The sequence below is a fragment of the Magnolia sinica genome, chromosome 15 (genome assembly GCF_029962835.1).
Source record: "Magnolia sinica isolate HGM2019 chromosome 15, MsV1, whole genome shotgun sequence".
NCBI lineage: Eukaryota > Viridiplantae > Streptophyta > Magnoliopsida > Magnoliales > Magnoliaceae > Magnolia > Magnolia sinica.
Genome location: NC_080587.1, coordinates 9,953,677 through 9,973,111, shown reverse-complemented (window position 1 = coordinate 9,973,111; position 19,435 = coordinate 9,953,677). Strand labels below are relative to the sequence as shown.

The window sequence follows — 19,435 nt, the reverse complement described above, 5'->3', positions numbered from 1 at the left end:
CGTTCGGTTCATACTATCCACTTGAGCTTTGGATGCGTTTCATTTTTGTGTTATAGCTTCAAAATTATCTGGTAAAATAAATGGGCATAGTTAGAGCTGTGTGAGTAGCGGTGTACATCGGTACAGCTGGTCATTGGACCGAGTCGAATCGGATTGGTCCCAACTCGACCCGGTCCGAGTTCTGCATGGCCTGACCTGAACTCGGTCTGATCCGGGACCGAGTCCAGGGCCTCTGACTCGATCCGATCCTAACCCATGCTGACCTGGACCGGTCCGAGTCCAACTTGGTCAGGAAAACCGAGTTGGGTCGGGTTGGCCCAGGTTCGGATTGAGTTTTTTTTCCTTTGTAAAGCTGTAGCTGCCAGGTGCTTGCCCATGTTTCACTCTGTTACATTCATGACTTCATTTTAGATTCCAGGGAACCAAAGGAAAATGTGTGCATGGAGGAGAAATCATTTGAAAAATAGGACCATTAAATAAGGAAAAATAAAAATAAGGAAAATTGTAATTGTTAGCAGAAGTTTGAGGGCCTGTTTGGATGATGTCTGAAATTCATTTGAAAAATATAAGTTCAATAAAAAAACATATATGAGTAAATCTACTACCAAACACACTTTAAGCTAAGTTAAATTTGTGTTGCATTTAATGAAAGGATAAGTACTAACCAAGATGAGTTGAAGACTATGAAGACTGTCAGTGTCATCTCATGGTGGAAGGAGACTCCAAAAATGCCATTTGTTGTGCTAGTAGCTCGTTGTGGATTCCTTGGTACTACTTCCTTTGTGTAAATAAGATTAGAGGGTTGTGATATCCTCATTTAGTTTCCTTTTTCCTCAGTCCCTGGACAGGTGAATCATATTGCGGATGACCTGGCTAAGCATGGTGTGGCCAGGCATTCCTTGCTTGTAGCTAACTCTTGTCCATTGCCTTAATGGATAGTGTCCTTTGTTGCTTCAAATGCTCTAGCTCATTAAAGGAAAAAAAAAAAAAAAAAAACCACTGCAGGCAGGGACGGACGAGACGGCTGGACGTCGGGCAAGCAGCAGCGAAGAGAGGAAGAGCCGATCGAGCGACGAGCATCGGACTGGAGTGGTGGCCTGGAGTGGTTCCGATCGAGCTACGAGCATCGAGCACGTTCTCGTTCAGGCGAGAGAAATTTGGAGAAAAAATCGAGCTAGGGTAAAAACTTTGAAGAAAAAACAAGCTAGGGTAAAAACTAAAACATTTGGGTGAAAAAAGGGTATTTATGGTATACCCGACGTCAAAACCGGGTCGGGTTTGTTCGGGTCGGTTCGGACCCATTCGGTTCGGGTATTCGGATCGGATTTGTTCAGATAACACTGTATCCGAACCCAATTCGAAATACTTTCGGATCTGGACCATTAGAATCGATCAAGCCCAATCAAATCCACCGGATTGGACGAGAAATGCCCAGCTCTAGGCATAGTGGATAAAATACATAAATCATGGTGGGCTTCACAAAGTACAAAGCATACGGTGCAGATTTCCTAGCTTCCCGGTGGGCCCCACCTAGCTTCCCAACGCAGTAGCTTTGAGCGAAAGGCTTTAGATTTATTTAGAGGAAGATTGGATCATTGCCATTTCGACTCCTTCGGCTGGGGAAGATAAGATATGAAGGAAGTTGGGAAAATGAGTTGAAAATCTCATATTCTTTCTGCAAGAAACCCTTATCATTCTCTTAAATTTGTTGGATTCTCATTCTCCAAACCCACGAACGCCTCTTTCTGCACCATCCATCTGGTGGGATGTACCCTCGATCGATCATAGTTCAAGAGAGTGTAAAGGTGCGTTTTCCCATCTTCTATTCTTTTTGAAAGATTAAAACGTTGGCATGTAAGTCACTTAGGTTGCGTTTGGATGCTTATAAGTTTTTTAAGTCATAAGTAAGTTACATGCAACCTACTTACAAGTGAAAGAAAAGTTACATGTAATCCTATTTATGTGTAAGCTATAACTTACTTATAGGTAACTTAGTTTTTGTGTTTGAATAACCTGTAAGTTAGTTATAGGTAAGTCGTTGTTTATTTATACCAACCCAAGTATGGAGTATGGAATTATTTAAAAATCAAATTGACACATATACAAGCTTAGATAAAAGTATGTAATTTTATTGAGCCCATTTAGATGAATAGTTAGACCGATTCCCAAGCTAAATTAATAATGAGGTGGGTCCTAAAAGTAGACCCTCGCATTAAAAAACATGTAAAAGTGGGCCCACTTATATTTAACTTAAAAACTTCTTAGGGACCACAAGTTTAAAATCAAACTAATATTTGTTCTTCCCTTCATCTAGGTCTTTATGACCTAATCATCGGGTAAGACATCAAATAAACATTATTATGGGCCTTATGAGGTTTTTTTTTTATCATGAACATTCGATCACTATTATTTTCCTATGAAGTGGTCCACCTTAGATTAAGATCTGCCTCAAATTCCTTATTTTAGGATCAAGCTCTAAAATGATATGAAAAAATTGATGGATAATGTGGATAAAACACATGCAACATGACGGGGCCCACAAAGCACCAACTAGTAGCGATCTAGCTATTTGCTACCGTCACTAGCCACATTGGAGTGGATCCACTGAGGTGGGTGGGATTGCAAATTCTGGAGTCCATTGTGATGTATTTTCTTCACATCCACTCTTTCTCCCGTGTTGAAAGCTCATTTTAGGAAACAGTTGTATTTGACCATTAAAAGCTTCTCACTTCTCGAGGGCTACAAAAGTTTTTGGATCAAGATGATATTTGCGTAGTCTCTTCGTCCAAGTCTTTGATACCTTGCCAACAGGTTGGATGGCAAATAAATATTCCAGTCAACCCCATGGAGTTTTTAATGGTAGGAATTTAGTTAAAATTGTTTCTTATGGTGTGGCCCACTTGGAGGATCCAAAGAATGAGTAAGATCAAAATCTTGAGTGGACCCCACCAATAAAACTGGGCAAAACAGACCCGATCCGGTGGATTCGACCCGATCAGGCCCGATTCGACCCGATCAGAACCGAACCGACAGTCTGGATCGGGTAGCCTCATCCAGATCCGAAATCTTTTCGGGTCAAGTTCAAAACCGTCCATCCATTTTTAGATATCAATTTAGGGCATTAGACAAAGAATGAATAAGATCAAAAGCTTAAGTTGACTCCACCACAGAAAACAGTGGGGAGAGTGACGCCCACCATTAAAAACTTCTAACGGCCACAAAGTTTTCTATCAAGCTGATATTTGTGTTTTCCCTTCGTGTATGAGTTGACACATGCACATGAACCGGTTGGCTCTCAAATAAACATCATGGTGGACCTTAGGAAGGTTTCAACGGTGGACGTCACTCTTTCCATTGTTTTCTATGGTGGGGTCCACTTCAGCTTTGGATCTGCCTCATTCTTTGGATCATGTACTAAAATTATCTCTCCAAAGGGATGAACGGTGTGGATACAACACAGGCTCACGTAACTCGGTGATGTCACTTGAGTAGCGAGTCTCGCTACTCAACCTATTAGCAGCTAATCCGCGCCCGTTCCGCACTTGCGCAAAAGTAAAAAAATGATGAAGAGGAAAAAAAAAATGAAAGAAGAAAAACAAATAAGGGTTAGGACTTACCATAGGGTAGAGCAGAAAGAAGGAAGGAGACGCTGAGAGAGAGAGAAGGAAGGAGACGCTGAGAGAGGAAGGAGGAGACGCTGAGAGAGGGAGAAGGAGACGTTGGGTCAGAGCAGGTAGGTGCACTTTCAATGCAGCTACGTTTCCATCTCCCTCTCCTAACTTCGAAATGGATAGCCGTTGCCTGTAACTTGAAAAACACCTAATTCTCCTTTTACATTTCTTGCAATCTTACCTGATAGAAAGTTCCAGGTTGAGATTTTGTTACCTGTAGCATTTCTCCCCCAAACACAAACTGTAAGAAAGTCACCTGTAAATTTCTTACATTTTACAGAAGTTACAGGCATCCAAACGGCCCCTTTTGATGGCTGCGATTCCAAGGATTTCAAATCTGTTCCCAAACACCAAAACTTCTTCCTCATCGTCTCTTGTTCTCCTCTTCAGCCGGAGCTTCTCTCTGTGGTCGATGAAAAAGGATCCCGCTCTTGAATCCGCGCTCTCTCGTAACCGCCGTTGGATCGTCAACAACCAGCTGAAGAACATTATCCTTCGATGCCCCGACCAGATTGCTCCCGTCCGATTCATCCAGAAGAAATTCAAGACCCTTGATCTCCAAGGCAAGGCCCTCAACTGGTTTAAAAAATACCCATGCTGCTTTGAAACCTACCTTAAGGATGATGAATATTACTGTAAATTGACGAAACGAATGATGTCTTTGGTAGAAGAAGAAGAGAATGTAAAATATGGGATGGAGTCTATCTTGGTAGATAAATTAGCAAAGTTATTGATGATGAGCTCTAATCGGAGGCTCAATGTTATCAAATTCAATGAATTGAAACGCAATTTTGGCTTTCCTGACGACTATCTCGTATGGATTCTGCCAAAATATCCTGAGATGTTTCGGATCGTCAATCGGGGCAGCGGGAGACGGAGCATGATGGAGATCGAGCTTGTTTCATGGCAACCTCATTTAGCCACTTCCTCAATTGAAATCTTAGCCCATGAGAAGAACACTGAGCCACATTTTGAGTGTTGCTTACCTTTGAGCTGGACGAAGTCACAGGAGCGGTTTCTTGAATTTAACAAGGCGCCATACATTTCACCGTATTCAGATGCAAGGGGTTTAGAGGAGGGGTCGATGGAGATGGAGAAGCGGGTGATTGGTGTGGTGCATGAATTGCTTTCACTAACGTTGTGGAAGAAGGCGTCGATCATAAAATTGGGGCATTTTAGAAGGGAATTTGGTTTCCCAGAGAAATTGAATGTGTTGCTACTTCGGCATCCGGGCATTTTCTATGTTTCAAACAAGTATCAGATATACACGGTTGTTCTTCGAGAAGGGTATTGTGGATCGGAGTTGATTGATAAGGATCCACTTGTAGTTGTGAAGGATAAGTTTGGGGAGCTGATGCAAGAGGGGCTTCATGAATATAACCGGAGAAGGCATGTGGTGAATTTAGAGAAGAAGAAGAAGAGAGGTTTGGTGGTGATGAAGTTGGAGAGAAAGAATGGAAGAACAATCAGTGAAATGTCTGAACATGATGATGATGGTGAGGAGCGAGGAGAAATTTATAATCCGGAGGAAAGGAAGAGGTTTTATAGATCTCTCTTTGATGAGAGTGACCCATAAGATCAAAAGAGGTAACCTTTGCATATACCATGTTTCTTTGTTCGTTTGGCTACAAGATTATTGCTTAGAAATGATCTAGCTATATCTTCAATGGGGTAATCGCTTTTGGTTGATATCTTGTTAGATTTTCTATTAGCAAGCTGATAGTCGGCAATGTCCTCTGTATCTGCAGCACTGTTAACTGATTTAAAAGGGTCCCTAGTCTCCCTATTCATGGCTTAGTGGTAGACTCACAAGACTTTCAACACTAAGGTCGTGGGTTCGAGTACCCATTGTGGTGTGTGTGTGTGGTAAAAAAAAAAGAAAACTGATTTAAAACAGACAGTGCATTGTGAATTTTGGAGAGATCTAAAAATAGCATGAAGAGAATCAGCAAAAAGATTGGAAAAAAATGAAAATGTATATACTCTAATGTTAACATAAAATGGCATTGATTTGTTTTGAAGACATGATGTGACTCGCTGCTATTTTCTGTTGCTGGATAAAGATCGTCGTCTTGGTAGTGAATTAGAAGTAGTATGACATATTTGGTGATATAGAAGTTCTTGATTTATGGATTTAGCATAAGCGACAAAGTGATCATGAAATAGCATTATAGATCATGAACATCAGAAAAGTATGTAAAATTCTGGTAAGATCGTTGCATTCGATGGACTTGATTTGGATTACCGTGGATTGTTGTTGGTCCAAAAATTGCTTTGATCAGACATTACTGACTTTCTAATCAAGAGCCTTCAAATAGTACAAGAAATAAGCACAAGCATTTTGATCCACATTCCACATGAGAAAGTCTATTGAGCAGGTCAGGATCATCTAATAATTAGTTGAATTTTATTCAGACCGAGTTTCTAATTATGTATGGACAACAAGCACTTTCTTCATGTTTTTAAGCATCTCAATCCTCACCAAAGGCATTTGTCTCCCTTAGGCTTGATGGAAGAAATACCAGTATTATGGAGGAAATCACTGGATGTTCTTCTAGGCAAGAGCCTGCTTGGGTCATGTTAATGGAATCTATTCCTCATCCATCTGAGGTGACATTTAACCCCCATATGGCATGGCCCACTTTCAACAGAAGTCCTTCCTCAAAGCTGTCCACATTTCGCTATAGAGTCCAGCATACCTGAACCGATTCGAATCTGGGTCTGGCCCGAACTAATCCAGACAAAATCCGACCTGGTAAAAAGTACCAAGTCAGTTCGAGTTAACACCGATTCAGATTAAGAGAGAGAGAGAGAGAGAGAGAGAGAGAGAGAGAGAAGGGTGGTGATGGATGGCTACCAGGCTTGGAAGAGGAGGGTGGGAGGGAGTATAGAGGCGAGAGAAAGAGGAGGGTGGTGATGATGATGGATGGTTGCCGGGCTTGGAAGAGGAGGAAGAGGAAGGAAGAGAAAGAGTTTGGGATTGAGTCAAGGTGGAGTCGGGGGGAATCGGGCTAAAGATGCTTAAAATTTCGGTGCGGTGTATAGGTTTAGAAATACTTAAAATTTTAGATTTTTAATATATATATATATATATATATATATATATATATATATATATATATATATATCCAAATCCGAGTCGAGTGGATCGAGTTGAGTCGAGTTTGACCAAATCGAGTCGGGTCGAGTTCCTCACCAAAGACATTTGTCTCCCTTAGGCTTGATGGAAGAAATACCAGTATTATGGAGGAAATCACTGGATGTTCTTCTAGGCAAGAGCCTGCTTGGGTCATGTTAATGGAATCTATTCCTCGTCCATCTGAGGTGACATTTAACCCCCATATGGCATGGCCCACTTTCAACAGAAGTCCTTCCTCAAAGCTGTCCACATTTCGCTATAAACTTTATGCTAATGAGATTAGCATGAATGAAATTGAGGGAGAGATTTGTGGCACATGACTGTGAGGACTGGCCCATTCATTATATGGGAACCACTGCAAACAAGCCCAATTTGAACTCTCTAGTATCTTCTCTCAACACGGCTGTTAAATATCTTTTTCTGTAAATTCTGAAGGAAGCCTGAATGCTATTTTTTCACGTTTTAAATCATGTATCTTGTTGTGATGCATTGGGATGGGATGTATTCAAGCAAACGTCCTGATTTTATAACTTGAGAGAACAATAGAGTCATATGTTGACATTAGTTGTAAGTTTTCTCTGATGCGAGGCTGTTGGATTCAATGGTGGAATGAAGATTACAGTCCCAAAATGCAATTTGAGTGAGGGCCCGTTTGGATGCACTTCCTCAAAAAGGGATAATTTCTGAAAAAGAGGGTTTCAAGCCTGGACGATTCAGACTGGCTTTTGCCCAAGTGGGGGTTTTGGCTTTTATTTTGTCAAGCAGTAGAGGAGATGGGTTCTGCAAGTGCATCAAAAAGTACTACACCTCCGAGTATCAAGTGTTTTGGCCCCCAAAATCACGTTGGAGGGTGCCTCCAAACAGAACCTAAGGTCAACACCTGGTGGGATGCCAGTAAGGGTGGTGGCAATAAGTTATTCTTCTGCAATATATATATATATACACACACACACACACACACACACACACACACACATCCATGGGAAAAGTTATCATGAGGTCGATCTCATCGGAAGCTTCCTGTGAGGCCTATGAGGTGTGAGTTCTGTGGACAACACCGCGATGTGTGAGGGAAATCCATCGCATTAATCACATGCGCATCACAAGTCAAAGTCAAAGTCATCTCCACCACTGTTAGTGTCCAAAGGAACAGTAGTAGCAAAACCAATACTCAGAGGGATGCCCACCCTTGATTTTTTACATGGTCCACTGAGATGTTTACAATAAATCTACTCCAACCATTAGATGTGTCATGATAGATCAGATAATCTACTCCAACCATTAGATGTGTCATACTAGATTAGGTCCATGGCAAAAAAAAATAATAAAATAAAATAAAAAAAATCAGGCTGAAATGTGATTTAGGTGAGGCACACCAAAGGGAACAGTTGGAGGAGAGACATCCAATCTTGTTTTTCCCAGGCCCACCATGATGATTATATTAAATTTACTCTAACCATCACACGACGCTAAAATTTAGGCTTGGGGCCAAAAATCAGCCCTATCAGTGATTCAGGTGGGCTACCCAAAGGAAAATAGTTTGGAGGGTAGGGCATACCCTTCACTTTTTTCACTCATGTGGCCCACCTGAATCACGATAGGGCTAATTTTGGGGTTCTGAGCCTTACGTTGCCCAACTCATCTGATGTGAGTGGATTTTTCATACACATCACAGTGCGGCCGACCTTCGCAGGTCAATGCCCCAGATCATAAATTGCTCATTTACGGTCTGGTTCACAGGAGACTGCTGCGTGCGCATGCGCCAGCATGTCATCATCAAGCATTATCCCAACTAATTCTGTCATTCCACTCTATCAATGACCATATCCTCAGTAAAACCTCACAACCTGAATAATAATAATAATAAATTAAAATCAAAGCTATTCTCATTTTTGTTGCTGCAAGTATCCAAATAATGTCAATCAAATTACAGTGTTGGTTAAAGAACTGTAACTGAACCAACCAAATTACAAGCAAAGCAAAGTCCAATGCCAAGATTTGCACCATTCAATCAACAATTCAGTAGATATTGAATTAAGAATAAAACTCATCAATGACTTTCAATCAAATAAAAAACCTATAAAAAAACCATCATTAAATGGACCAACAATCTTTTCCCCAATTAAATGGAAACTTATTGTATATATGTATGCACGGATGTCCAGTTAAGTATGTTTTTTGAGTTCATTTACTTTTACATTTCTTAATTATTGTATTGTACTTGCATTTGATTATATAAACTTAATTTTAGCTACTTTTGGATTGATCTCTTATAACAACACATGCTTTTAGGCTTCCATTAAATGGAAACTTATTATGTATATATTCTTTTTTTGTGTGTGTGTGTGTGTGTGTGTGTGTATTAATTCTTAAATATGCAAATATGTGTATTTTAGCATCTCCTCAAGTTTCACTAAAAAATTCCACCATTTTCCGCATGTTTCTCCTGGCCAACGAAACTTATAGCTTTACTGATACTTCGAACACTACTCACACCCTTCAATGCCAGAAAATGCTCTCTTCCCTAGCAATAGTGCCACACTTGCACCACCAAAAACAAGAGATTCCCAATGAAGGAAACAACAAATTCAATTATTTGGAAATGAGAGATAGATGGCCATCAGATATTTGTGGCATACATGATCGAAGGATTGGATTGAGGGATATGGTTGATGCAGTCTTCTTCTTCAAGTTCTGTAAATGAAATTAGAAGACAAAAATGGCATACTGTTGCAACTCCAAGACTATCAAGGAAGCCATATCTGACCTCCCTTTAGCCCAAGGCTTTTGAAGGTCTCTAGTTCAAGAGTGTCCTTGTAACCATTTTCTTGCATGGGCGAGGAGATTAGACCACAGTTCATAAAACACTGATAAAGCCTCCCTACTTATTAGTTGATATGGATCACAATACCATTATGCATAACCAACCAACCATTGTAGGGGAGCTAGCTAGGTAAACAGGAAGTCAATGCATTTTGCAGTAATAGTGTGTGAAACAGTTCTAACATGCAAATCAAGAGGTGCTCTCCAGTGGTACTAGTACTGCTGTAAGCTTACAGTGGTTACTGGCAGACATAGGGCACACATGATGTATGTATCACATCCAACCTGTTCATCTAATGCATACCCTCAGGTCCTCAGGTTACACCCAGGGCATGCATGAACATCAGCTACATTCAAAACTCTGGTGGGCCACAGCAGAAGGAACGAGGTGGGAGGGATGCCCACCTTTGATTCTCACAAGGACCCATACAAGGTGTAGAACAGCTTGCTTTTTCTCCTGATCCTTCATCCATGGTAGATGAAGGGTCTGGACGGCCTAAATTCTGTATACCCAACATGGTGGGCATCCCCTCTCAACTTGCCCCCTGTTCTGTGGCCACCTGATTTTTGAGGACCTGTGGTTAAAGTGAGGCAATCCATCTAATGGTTGGGCTTGGATGTCGTGAATACATCACATGGGGCCCACATCTGCCCAGTACCACCGGAGCGCACACACTGTGAATCAATGAATTAGTAAAATGTCCTCATGTCACAACCATGACCAAGCAACCAAAAAATTGATTGGCATTTCACTTCTATCTGGGGCATGCCCATTCACTTCTCATTAACAGCCTTGCTTGGAGCACATGCATACCAACCTGCATTATCTAAAATGCTAGTCCCCATTGAAGATGAAGCATGGACTCCAAATTGGACCAATCAGACCATCTTAACCAAACCATTTGATCTGATCCACTGAATCTGAACCATTTACCTTTTTCAACCATCCAGTTGGCAGCCATTGGTGTGGATTTCTGGCTATGCCTCACCCAGAATGGTCCTATAAATTTGATTGAATGGATTGGCATGCATATATCCCATATGCATACCATGGATAAGTTGCTTGTTTTGGGGTCTAACCCTTCCTATGGAGGATTCATTTTAGGGTAGAACTCAAATGCAATAGACTAAAAAAGATCCATTGCTGTGCATGGGAGGTGATACAGTATAGCCGGAAGAACCAGAATATGGTAGAACCATCTCTCCCAGTAGGGATATGTACTGATTGTATTAAAAGGAAAAAGAAATACAGGAAGAAAGGAACTGCTGAGATAGCAGCACCTAGGAAGCCTCAAGAAAAGCTAGATCAACATCAAGCCCATCCATATGGGAAGCCCATTCAGCAATGAAACACTTAGCAAAAGAGCACACTAAATGAGGGGGGCTTCGACTCATTCCAAAAACATCAGTTGTTCCGTTCGATCCAAACAGCCCACCAAGTTGCCAAAATTGCCATATGCCATAACGTGGTTAGAGGTTTGCAAAGTCGAACACCATGCCAGGCCTTGAGAAGCATGTCTACGTCTCTAGGAAAGCACCAATTAATTTTGAAACAAGAAAGAATGGCTGTCCAAATGGAGTTGGCAAAGGAACAGTGGATCAGTAAGTGGTTCACGGTTTCTTCAGCAGACATGCAGCAAATGCAAACGTTAGGAAGAATCATTCCTTTTTTCCTCAGGTTATCCACGGTGAGGATACTATTCTTCCCAGCCAGCCATCCGAACACCTGAATCTTAGGGGGAACGGTGTACTTCCAAATGAAATGAGGATGCTGCATGGAGGATTCAGTGGCGGAAAGCGAAAGCTCCTTGAAGAAAGATTTGACCGAAAAGGCAGACGATTTGTCTACTTTCCGGATAATACTGTCCTTACGATCCTGAGTGGGGGAAGCATGCTGAATATAGTCCATTAGATCCACGAATTCCTTAATTTCCCAGTCCTCCAGATTCCTTCGGCATTGGATGTTCCAAACCACTTTGTCTGCTTGTATAGAATAGTTGTCCGCAACGTAACTATTTTTGTTATTCACCAACCAAAAAATGAGGGGAAACTTATTTTTCAGAGGAGTATTACCTAACCAGGTATCGGTCCAAAATCTGATGCAGTCTCCCTTGCCAACTTCAAACCCAATCCTTTTGGGATATGTACTGATTGGGGCCATCCATCCAGTGGGCTTCATTGTGAATGGATCATGTTGCAAAAATCACGCTAATTAGACAATCTTGTCCATCACATTTTTCCAATTTCCCTTGATGAATGTTTGGTCATTATTTATTTTTCATCTCAGCTGTCGCTTTGAAGACAGCCTAGTAGATGGATGGACCCAATTGATTCATTGCCCTGCCCCTTGTGGAGTTTATAATAGGATAGCATCTCCCTTTTGTAGATGAACTGCAACTGCTGTAGACTAAAACAACTCTAGATAACAACAAGAGAAGTCCATCTTTAGGATAGAACTCAAATGCACATTAAACTGAATGGAAACCAGTCATGCCCAGAAGGGGACTGCATAGATCTAGTGTTATACCAACTGATGTAAACTAAATAAACTCAATATAATCACCAGAGAAGTCTATTTTTAGAGAGAAGTTGAATTACCTGATATAAGACTTCCATCAGTGCACGAACGGCTCCTTTCAACAAAGTGACCAATAAACAAAATGCATCTTCTCGCAAAGCCACTAAAAATCGCATTCCCTGCATTTTAACAGCCGTGTCAAATGATATTACCCCAAAAAGAAAATAAAAAATTAAAAAAGAAAAACTATTGTCTCAAGCTACTACAAGGAGAGGCATGAAATGTATTAGACACAAACCTGAACATACCCAACATCTCTATCAGAGCAAGAGTATGCCTTCAAGTCCATCTTTCTGTTGTAAGGAGATATCCCTAATAATGTCTAGTTTTGATGCTGATGTCTCTTAGGTAACTAGTTCCTCTAGTAGCAGACCTGATCAGGATAAACCCTAAAAGTATCTTCCAAAAGGACTAATAAATGCAATATCAGGTCGCTACTAGTTGAAATGGGAATATTTGTGTCAAATGAACATTTTTGAAAAACTAGCCTAAAATCCAAGTTACCGCAGAGGTCTTCTTGAGCATAAACAAAGCCTAGATGATAAGGCTGAAATGGATTTCTCATAGTAGCAATTTTGTAGTTGTTGGGACATGTCATGCATTGTGGGAATGGTGGTTAACTTCTTAAGTAGCCAAGGGCGGTGTTCCGAGTATTGGTGATATTATCAATAATATCGGCAACATTATGGGTATCGCCAGCTTGGGAATACTGATAACACTAGTATCAGAAATTCCAGGTATCTCCGACATATCTCTAAGAAATATCACCAATATATTGATATCGCCTCATTCAACCCTTTTACATTAGCTGCCCTGTATCAGCAATATATTGATGATATTGCCAATGTATTGATATCGCCAAAAAATTGTTTATTAAAAAAAATCCGTTTCATTTTTTTTTTTCTTCTTTTGGGCGGGTGGTTGTACGGTGAAATGCATGTTTGTATGGATGGTTCTTTTTTTTTTTTTTTCCTCTTCCAATTCCAGTTTCTTTGTGGTCAAATAATTTAATTTTCCTTTGGCTGTTAAAAACACTTGAATTGACTTAGATCACTGGAGATAATTTGTCCATTCAATTTAATAGATGTTATTTGGTGCCTTAAAAAATTGGATTGATTTCAAATCCAGCTCTCAGATCACTTCTCACCTCCCTTAAAAACAAGGGAAAGAGGAGTACCACACACCTTGAACAAACACAGGCTGACCTAGCACAATTGACAAGCAGTTTTCTTGCATGCTTCCATCAAAGTGAGTAACCAACCTTTGGAGAGATCAACCCACACGTCCTCACACCACATAGAGGGGTGATGATCACATAAATCTCACACACTCTCTCACACATGAGCCATTACATAGGTCCGGAAAAAGAGAGAATGCAAAGAAACCATAGTCTTCTTAAGGTAGTTTCAACACAAGATTTTTATATATATAAAGAAGAAGAAGAAGAAAATGGAGAAGAGGGAAGAAAAGGGAATTAAGAGATGATGGATCACGATCAAGATTACTCTGACACCATGCAGAATATGGAGAGTAGAAAGAAGAAAGAGGGGATACCATGTAGAATATGGAGAGTAGTAAAAAGAAAAAGATGAGAGCTTTGGAGAAGAAATGATGAGGACATCAGAGTATCACATAGAGAGTGTATTACTAATATTTTCGACTGTGTAAAATCTGTTTATTAAAAAAAAATTGAATTTTCATTTAAATTTTTTTATAGGCGCATGGTTGATGCAGTGTTCAAAATGTTGACGATAATAACAATAATGTCGCGATATTATCGTTGTTGCAACATGCGCGATATCAATACCACAATCTTTTGTTTCCTTTCCAGTTGTCGACGATTTCTCAATGAAACATCATGTGTTGTCGATATTCTGAAATATCGATGGATGTTTGGATGGATAGATGGGGTGGTTGGATTGATTTCTTACGACAACATATGCATTTAGGCCCCCATTAAATGAAAACTTATTATGTATGCATTCTTTTTACATTTTTTAATTACCAAATATGCAAATATGTGTATTTTAGCTTCTCCTGAAGGTTCATTGAAAAATTTCATCGTTTCCCCCATGTTCCCCACATTTCCGATTATCGGTGATATTATCAACGATATCAATATTGTTTCTATATCCCCGGCTAGTGAAACTTATAGCGATATTGATACTTCGAACATTGGTTGTGTAACTGAATGTAAAAAGGAAAGGGAGTTGCTATCAGTCAGAGAGGGCATTTGGGATCCTAGAAACAACAACTGCTAGCTTTCCACCAACAAAACACCAACTATTGCGTTGCTAGAATTTTCCAAATCTGGGAGTTTTTTGGTTTATTGGCTATCCAGGATGAGACCATCATATTGAAGGTTTAGATCTCTGAACCATGGATCCACTTACACAAACTAGAGACTCGAATGCATTGGTAAAAAATATATTCCTCTTTGGGGCGACGACATCCTCATCCCTCACAAATTCAACAAATCTGATTGTGCATCACCATACATCTATGTCAAGCACACAAACCAATGATTCGTAAGTATCTCCACACTCAATCTAACTTGTCCCTACTCATCCGGAATCAGCGCAACTCGGTTTTGTCAAACAGTGTCCTTAGGGATCTTTCATCACTCCAACTTGAATGACGAGTGCAAACCAATGGGGCATCCTTTCCAATGCGTGGGAAACAAATAGAAATATATTTGATAGATGAACATGATTAGGATGGGCAGATGATACATACTTGTCCAAAGTAGGGCCCCAAATGGATCTTCCATAGGACTCCAATGAAAGCCTCATGCAGTGAACAGCATTAAGCGCTGGGATTCCATCCACTAGGATCAGCTTAGATTCCATGTCATATGCTTGAAGGAATGCTATTTCCACTTCAATTCAATAAAGTGGAAATAACCTATGTGGGGCCTGCTGGCACAACTTGCAAAACGTTAATTGCAATTAGAGCTTGGGCCATCATTGCAAGTTAAAACGATCTTGTCTCCGCTTTTGGTTATTTCCCCCATATTTAGTTGAACTATCACAATTCAATCCAACTAAGCATCTAATATGAAATGGGGTCAAGATGTAAATAATATGTTTGCAGAAGCTTTCATGATAAACTTCTTGAAATCAAGAAACTTTGGGGCTTCATTAAATAGCACTACTAATCTGTGGATAATACCTAGAACTGGCATTTAAATAGCAATATAATGTCTGATAAAAGGTAGGCAGTTTCAGGATAAGAAAAACAATTGAGTTATACAATAGCCTGTGCAAAATGGCACTTTTTGCCGGGGCCAGTAACCAACATAAAATGGAACATCCTTTCAGCAATTACGCCATTCATCTTATGGCAACGTCATGGGATGGGCCCCAAAATCTTCACCATCAGATGATTCCGCTGCCAAATCGTGATCCATTAATGCACAAATATAACCAATGGCCAACATTTAATTGGAAAATGCTCAACATTAGAAGGCTAGGATCAACCAACATGAGATATTTTGGGGCCATGATCCATCATGATGGACATGCCATATGAATGGTTTGAATATATGAGTATGATATATTTCTGCAAAAAAACGAAAAAAACAGTCGAGACAGCACCTTCCTTAGAATGCATCTGACTGTGGCAAGCTAACAAAGATCCTATTCAGATCATCTTAGACCCTGCAAAAACAAACATCTCAGGAAATGCTAATTTACCGTTGGTTAAATAATACAAAGAGAAGAAAATTACACTCAGTTTTAAAGGCTCAAAGGATTTCAGATACCTTTAATATAGCAGCAAAGGAAGAGGGTCCGTGCTGAACATGTTCACTTCTTTGAGTGCACAAGGCTTATTACTTCATGAATAGGACCTGGCTGCCTCATCTCCAAATGAGAAATCAGCATAGACTGAAAAGGTAACGTTCCCCAAATACGTATCAGAATGTCAGTAATCCAAACCTCTAGTCATTAGTCAAGGCCTGAAGCACAGACTAGCCACAATGAAGGCCTGTGGCACGTAGTATGTTGAGTCTAAAAGATTTCCAAGCTTAATGAGCTGCAAGCCAATCCCAACATTCATCCCCAATTCATTTTAATTGATAGCATAGATTCAATACTATCCATTTCACTGCTGCTCATAAACCCATGTGTGTGATCAATTCAAAAGAAGATTCTACAATTGTTTTAAGAGCTCCCATTTGTCAAACCGAGCATAGCCGCACAATGAGATTTACCAATGTCAATACCATTGTCAAGTAATATCTGATGTAATTTAATGAAAGCATTTACTGCAGCATTTTCAACCCCGTATTTGTCAAAACCAGAGACTAGCCCCCAGTGCGTTGCATCATTGGGAATCAGGCCATGTTTAACCATCATGGTTACAACTCTGCAAGCATCTTGTATATTTCCATCACGGCAATAACCCCGCACAAGTGTGTTGTACAATGTCATGTCTGGATCCAGACCTGCATCCAACATCTTATGAAACAAAGCGTCTGCTTCCTGCGTACGATGTGCTTTGCAATACCCATTAAGGAGAGCGCTGCAAGTGACGACGTCAGGTTTCAGACCCTTTTCACTCATTTGACACAATAGAAGATACACCTCCTGAAAGCTACCTTCTTTAACGAACCCGTGAATGATGTTGGTAAATGTGAGTTTGTCTAGCGAAACCCCTCTCATAACGAGCTCATTCAAGATCTCTCTCGACTGTTTCACAAAGCCTCTTTTGATAAGACTATGGATGAGAATGTTATAGGTCGCAATGTCCGGCGAAACATCAGCTATCCTCATCATACCTAACCACTCGCAAGCATTATGCATATAACCCTTTTTACTATGGCCATCTATCAACACATTTTAACAAACCACATCTGGTTTCAGGCCCTCTCTTGTCATCACATCAAACAAATGTTCAGTGGCTTCCAAATCTCCGATCTTGCAAAAGCCATTAATGAGAACTGTATATGTGACAATGGACTGGTTAAGCCCTTTTTTCAACATTTTGCCAAAATATTTAAGAGCTCGATCCATGTCACCAACTTTACAGAAACCTTCGATAATCGTAGTGTAGCTAAAACAATCAGGAAACATAACCAGCTCAGATATCTCATCGAACAACACAATGGCATTTACCACATTACCCTTGCTACAAAACTCTGAAATAAAGCTAGTATACATAAAAATGTCAGGTGTGGAACTGGACACCTTCAAAACGTCCATTGCTTCCACCATCCTTCCTGCCTTACAGTAACCATTGACAATCGAGGCAACTGAAATGGAATCCAGAGAGAGACCCATCTGGATTATTTTGCACAGGAGTGAAGTCGCCTCTTTTAAAAGACCCCTTTTGGAGAGCGCATCGATCACAATAGTGTATGCGACAATATCCGCTTCGCACCCGTAATTCTTCATTTCAAGGAGCAGCTTACAAGTGCAAGACAAACTGCCTTCAGCACAATACTTGTGGATAAATAAGCTAATAGTAGCAGCATTTTGACACTTTCTTCGAACACTTCCCAAGCCAATTCCAACCGTTCTGATTCTAGGAGTGCACGAATAATAGAATGACAAGCCTGAATTGCAGGAAAGAAGTTAAGCACCTTCATTCGATAAATCGACTTGAGAGCAAAGTCTATCATGTTTTCCTCTACAAATAAGCTAACGAGCATGCTATACACAGTTTCCAAAACACTTCTATCCGTACAGCTCTCCCCAAGAAAATCGAACACCACGTCATGCCAACCATCTCCTCCATCCCTGTTTCTAACAAGATATCCAAGCAAACGCATTGCTTCATGATTCATATTTCCCGAAACAGAAATACGTATCATTGCACAAACCGACCGAATCCCATGCTTCGACTCACTGCAATTCCCATACCAACTGAAGAAGAGGAAAGTGAGTTTAGCGTCAGAGCTCTCGCCATAGAGATCATTCAGAATCCACACCATATGTGAATCATCGAGACAGGCCGTGAGTGTGTCCGGGAAACCCAAATCCCAGCCACGGCATGAAAGAATTTCCACTATCCTTAGATTGTCCCGAATTCCAAAATCCAAGGATGCCTGTTTGATGAAACCGCCCCTTCTGACGTTCTGCTTCCAGGTTTCTGCCGAAACCCTTTTCGGGACTGTCTTCGGCAGATTCTCGTCTCCAGAATCTTCGGAAACCGACAAATCATGTCCAAGTAAAGCCGATGAAAATGAGAGAACGGAATTCCAAAAAGGAAGTAATTTGAGAGCGTTGTCTCTTCTAAGAAAAACCCGCTTCAATCCCCGTACAGAGAATGGAAATGCCTCATGAAAAACCATAAATTACCAAATGAACCATATTTACCTGGAGAAACGCTATAGAGAGGGAAAGGTGGAAACGAGTTTTTCCGTTGAAACTGAAACGATTCGAGTTTGGGTTTTTTTTTTTTTTTTCTGAAACGGATTCGAAACGCAGTGTTTGGGAAATCGAGCTCTGAAGAACGAACTTCCTCCCTCGCCTTGAAAATCCCTTCTCAAAAAATCTCAGCTTTCCTTGAATTGCTTCTCGAAGGAGAGAGAGAGAGAGAGAGAGAGAGAGAGAGAGAGAGATTTAGGGTTTAAGGCGGCGATTCAGCAACGTTTTTACAAACGCCGACCGTTTTGTGGGCGGCGTTCCACTGGTAATGGATAGGGTTCGGGTCCGGTCTTGGTTCCAGAACCTTTTGGGTCTGAGTACCCGTCGGGTCTGTGGACCCTGGTTTGGAGTTTGTAGAAAATCTACAATGCTGTAGAGGAACCGGCCTCAAAATGAAATTTGAGTAGAGGATCATAGCCTTTGATTGGATTCTGAAACGTCCACTACTTTTTTTTAACCGTCCATTATACCACTAAACAACCAATAAGGTCATATGGGCACTACTTTTATGGATCATATCCCATCTACGGTGGACCCGTTTTGGACGGTTTGATTTGAAATGATATATCTGCCTCTTATCTGGTCAATTGCACATGAGAAAATCATGCAACTAGCTGCATGTGGGATCCACCCTGATTTTTCTTGTACGGAATCCAATCCGTCCAGAAGTCTAGCCCTGTAATGAAAATGAAATACTCCAAAAATCAGACTAATCCAATAATCAGCTGGGCCATCAATAAAGTTGGACGTTTTTGGGTGGCTGTGCCCACGTGATGATGGTATTAAATTGATTTTTTGGCGTATCTCATTTTCGTGTGGGGAAATCGTATTGGACGGTTTGGATGTCACACAC

General features: G+C 40.6%; 2 protein-coding genes across 2 annotated transcripts; one reads left to right on the top strand and one right to left on the bottom strand.

The window, feature by feature from the left end:
• The first annotated feature begins 3,637 nt into the window (after positions 1 to 3,637).
• Positions 3,638 to 5,360, top strand: LOC131227568 (protein WHAT'S THIS FACTOR 1 homolog, chloroplastic). Its single transcript, XM_058223372.1, has one exon. The coding sequence runs from the start codon at positions 3,982 to 3,984 to the stop codon at positions 5,245 to 5,247; it is 1,266 nt and encodes a 421-aa protein (XP_058079355.1). The 5' UTR covers positions 3,638 to 3,981; the 3' UTR covers positions 5,248 to 5,360.
• Positions 5,361 to 12,200: 6,840 nt separating this feature from the next.
• Positions 12,201 to 19,214, bottom strand: LOC131226663 (pentatricopeptide repeat-containing protein At2g19280). Its single transcript, XM_058222276.1, is given in 4 exon segments — positions 12,201 to 12,330; positions 15,808 to 15,870; positions 15,975 to 17,690; positions 17,693 to 19,214. Coding segments are annotated over 2 exon segments (2,130 nt in total). The 5' UTR covers positions 18,507 to 19,214; the 3' UTR covers positions 12,201 to 12,330; positions 15,808 to 15,870; positions 15,975 to 16,374.
• Positions 19,215 to 19,435: the final 221 nt, after the last annotated feature.

Coding starts and splice junctions, on each gene's coding strand:
- LOC131227568 (XM_058223372.1), top strand. CDS start 3,982: ATGGCTGCGATTCCAAGGATTTCAAATCTGTTCCCAAACACCAAAACT.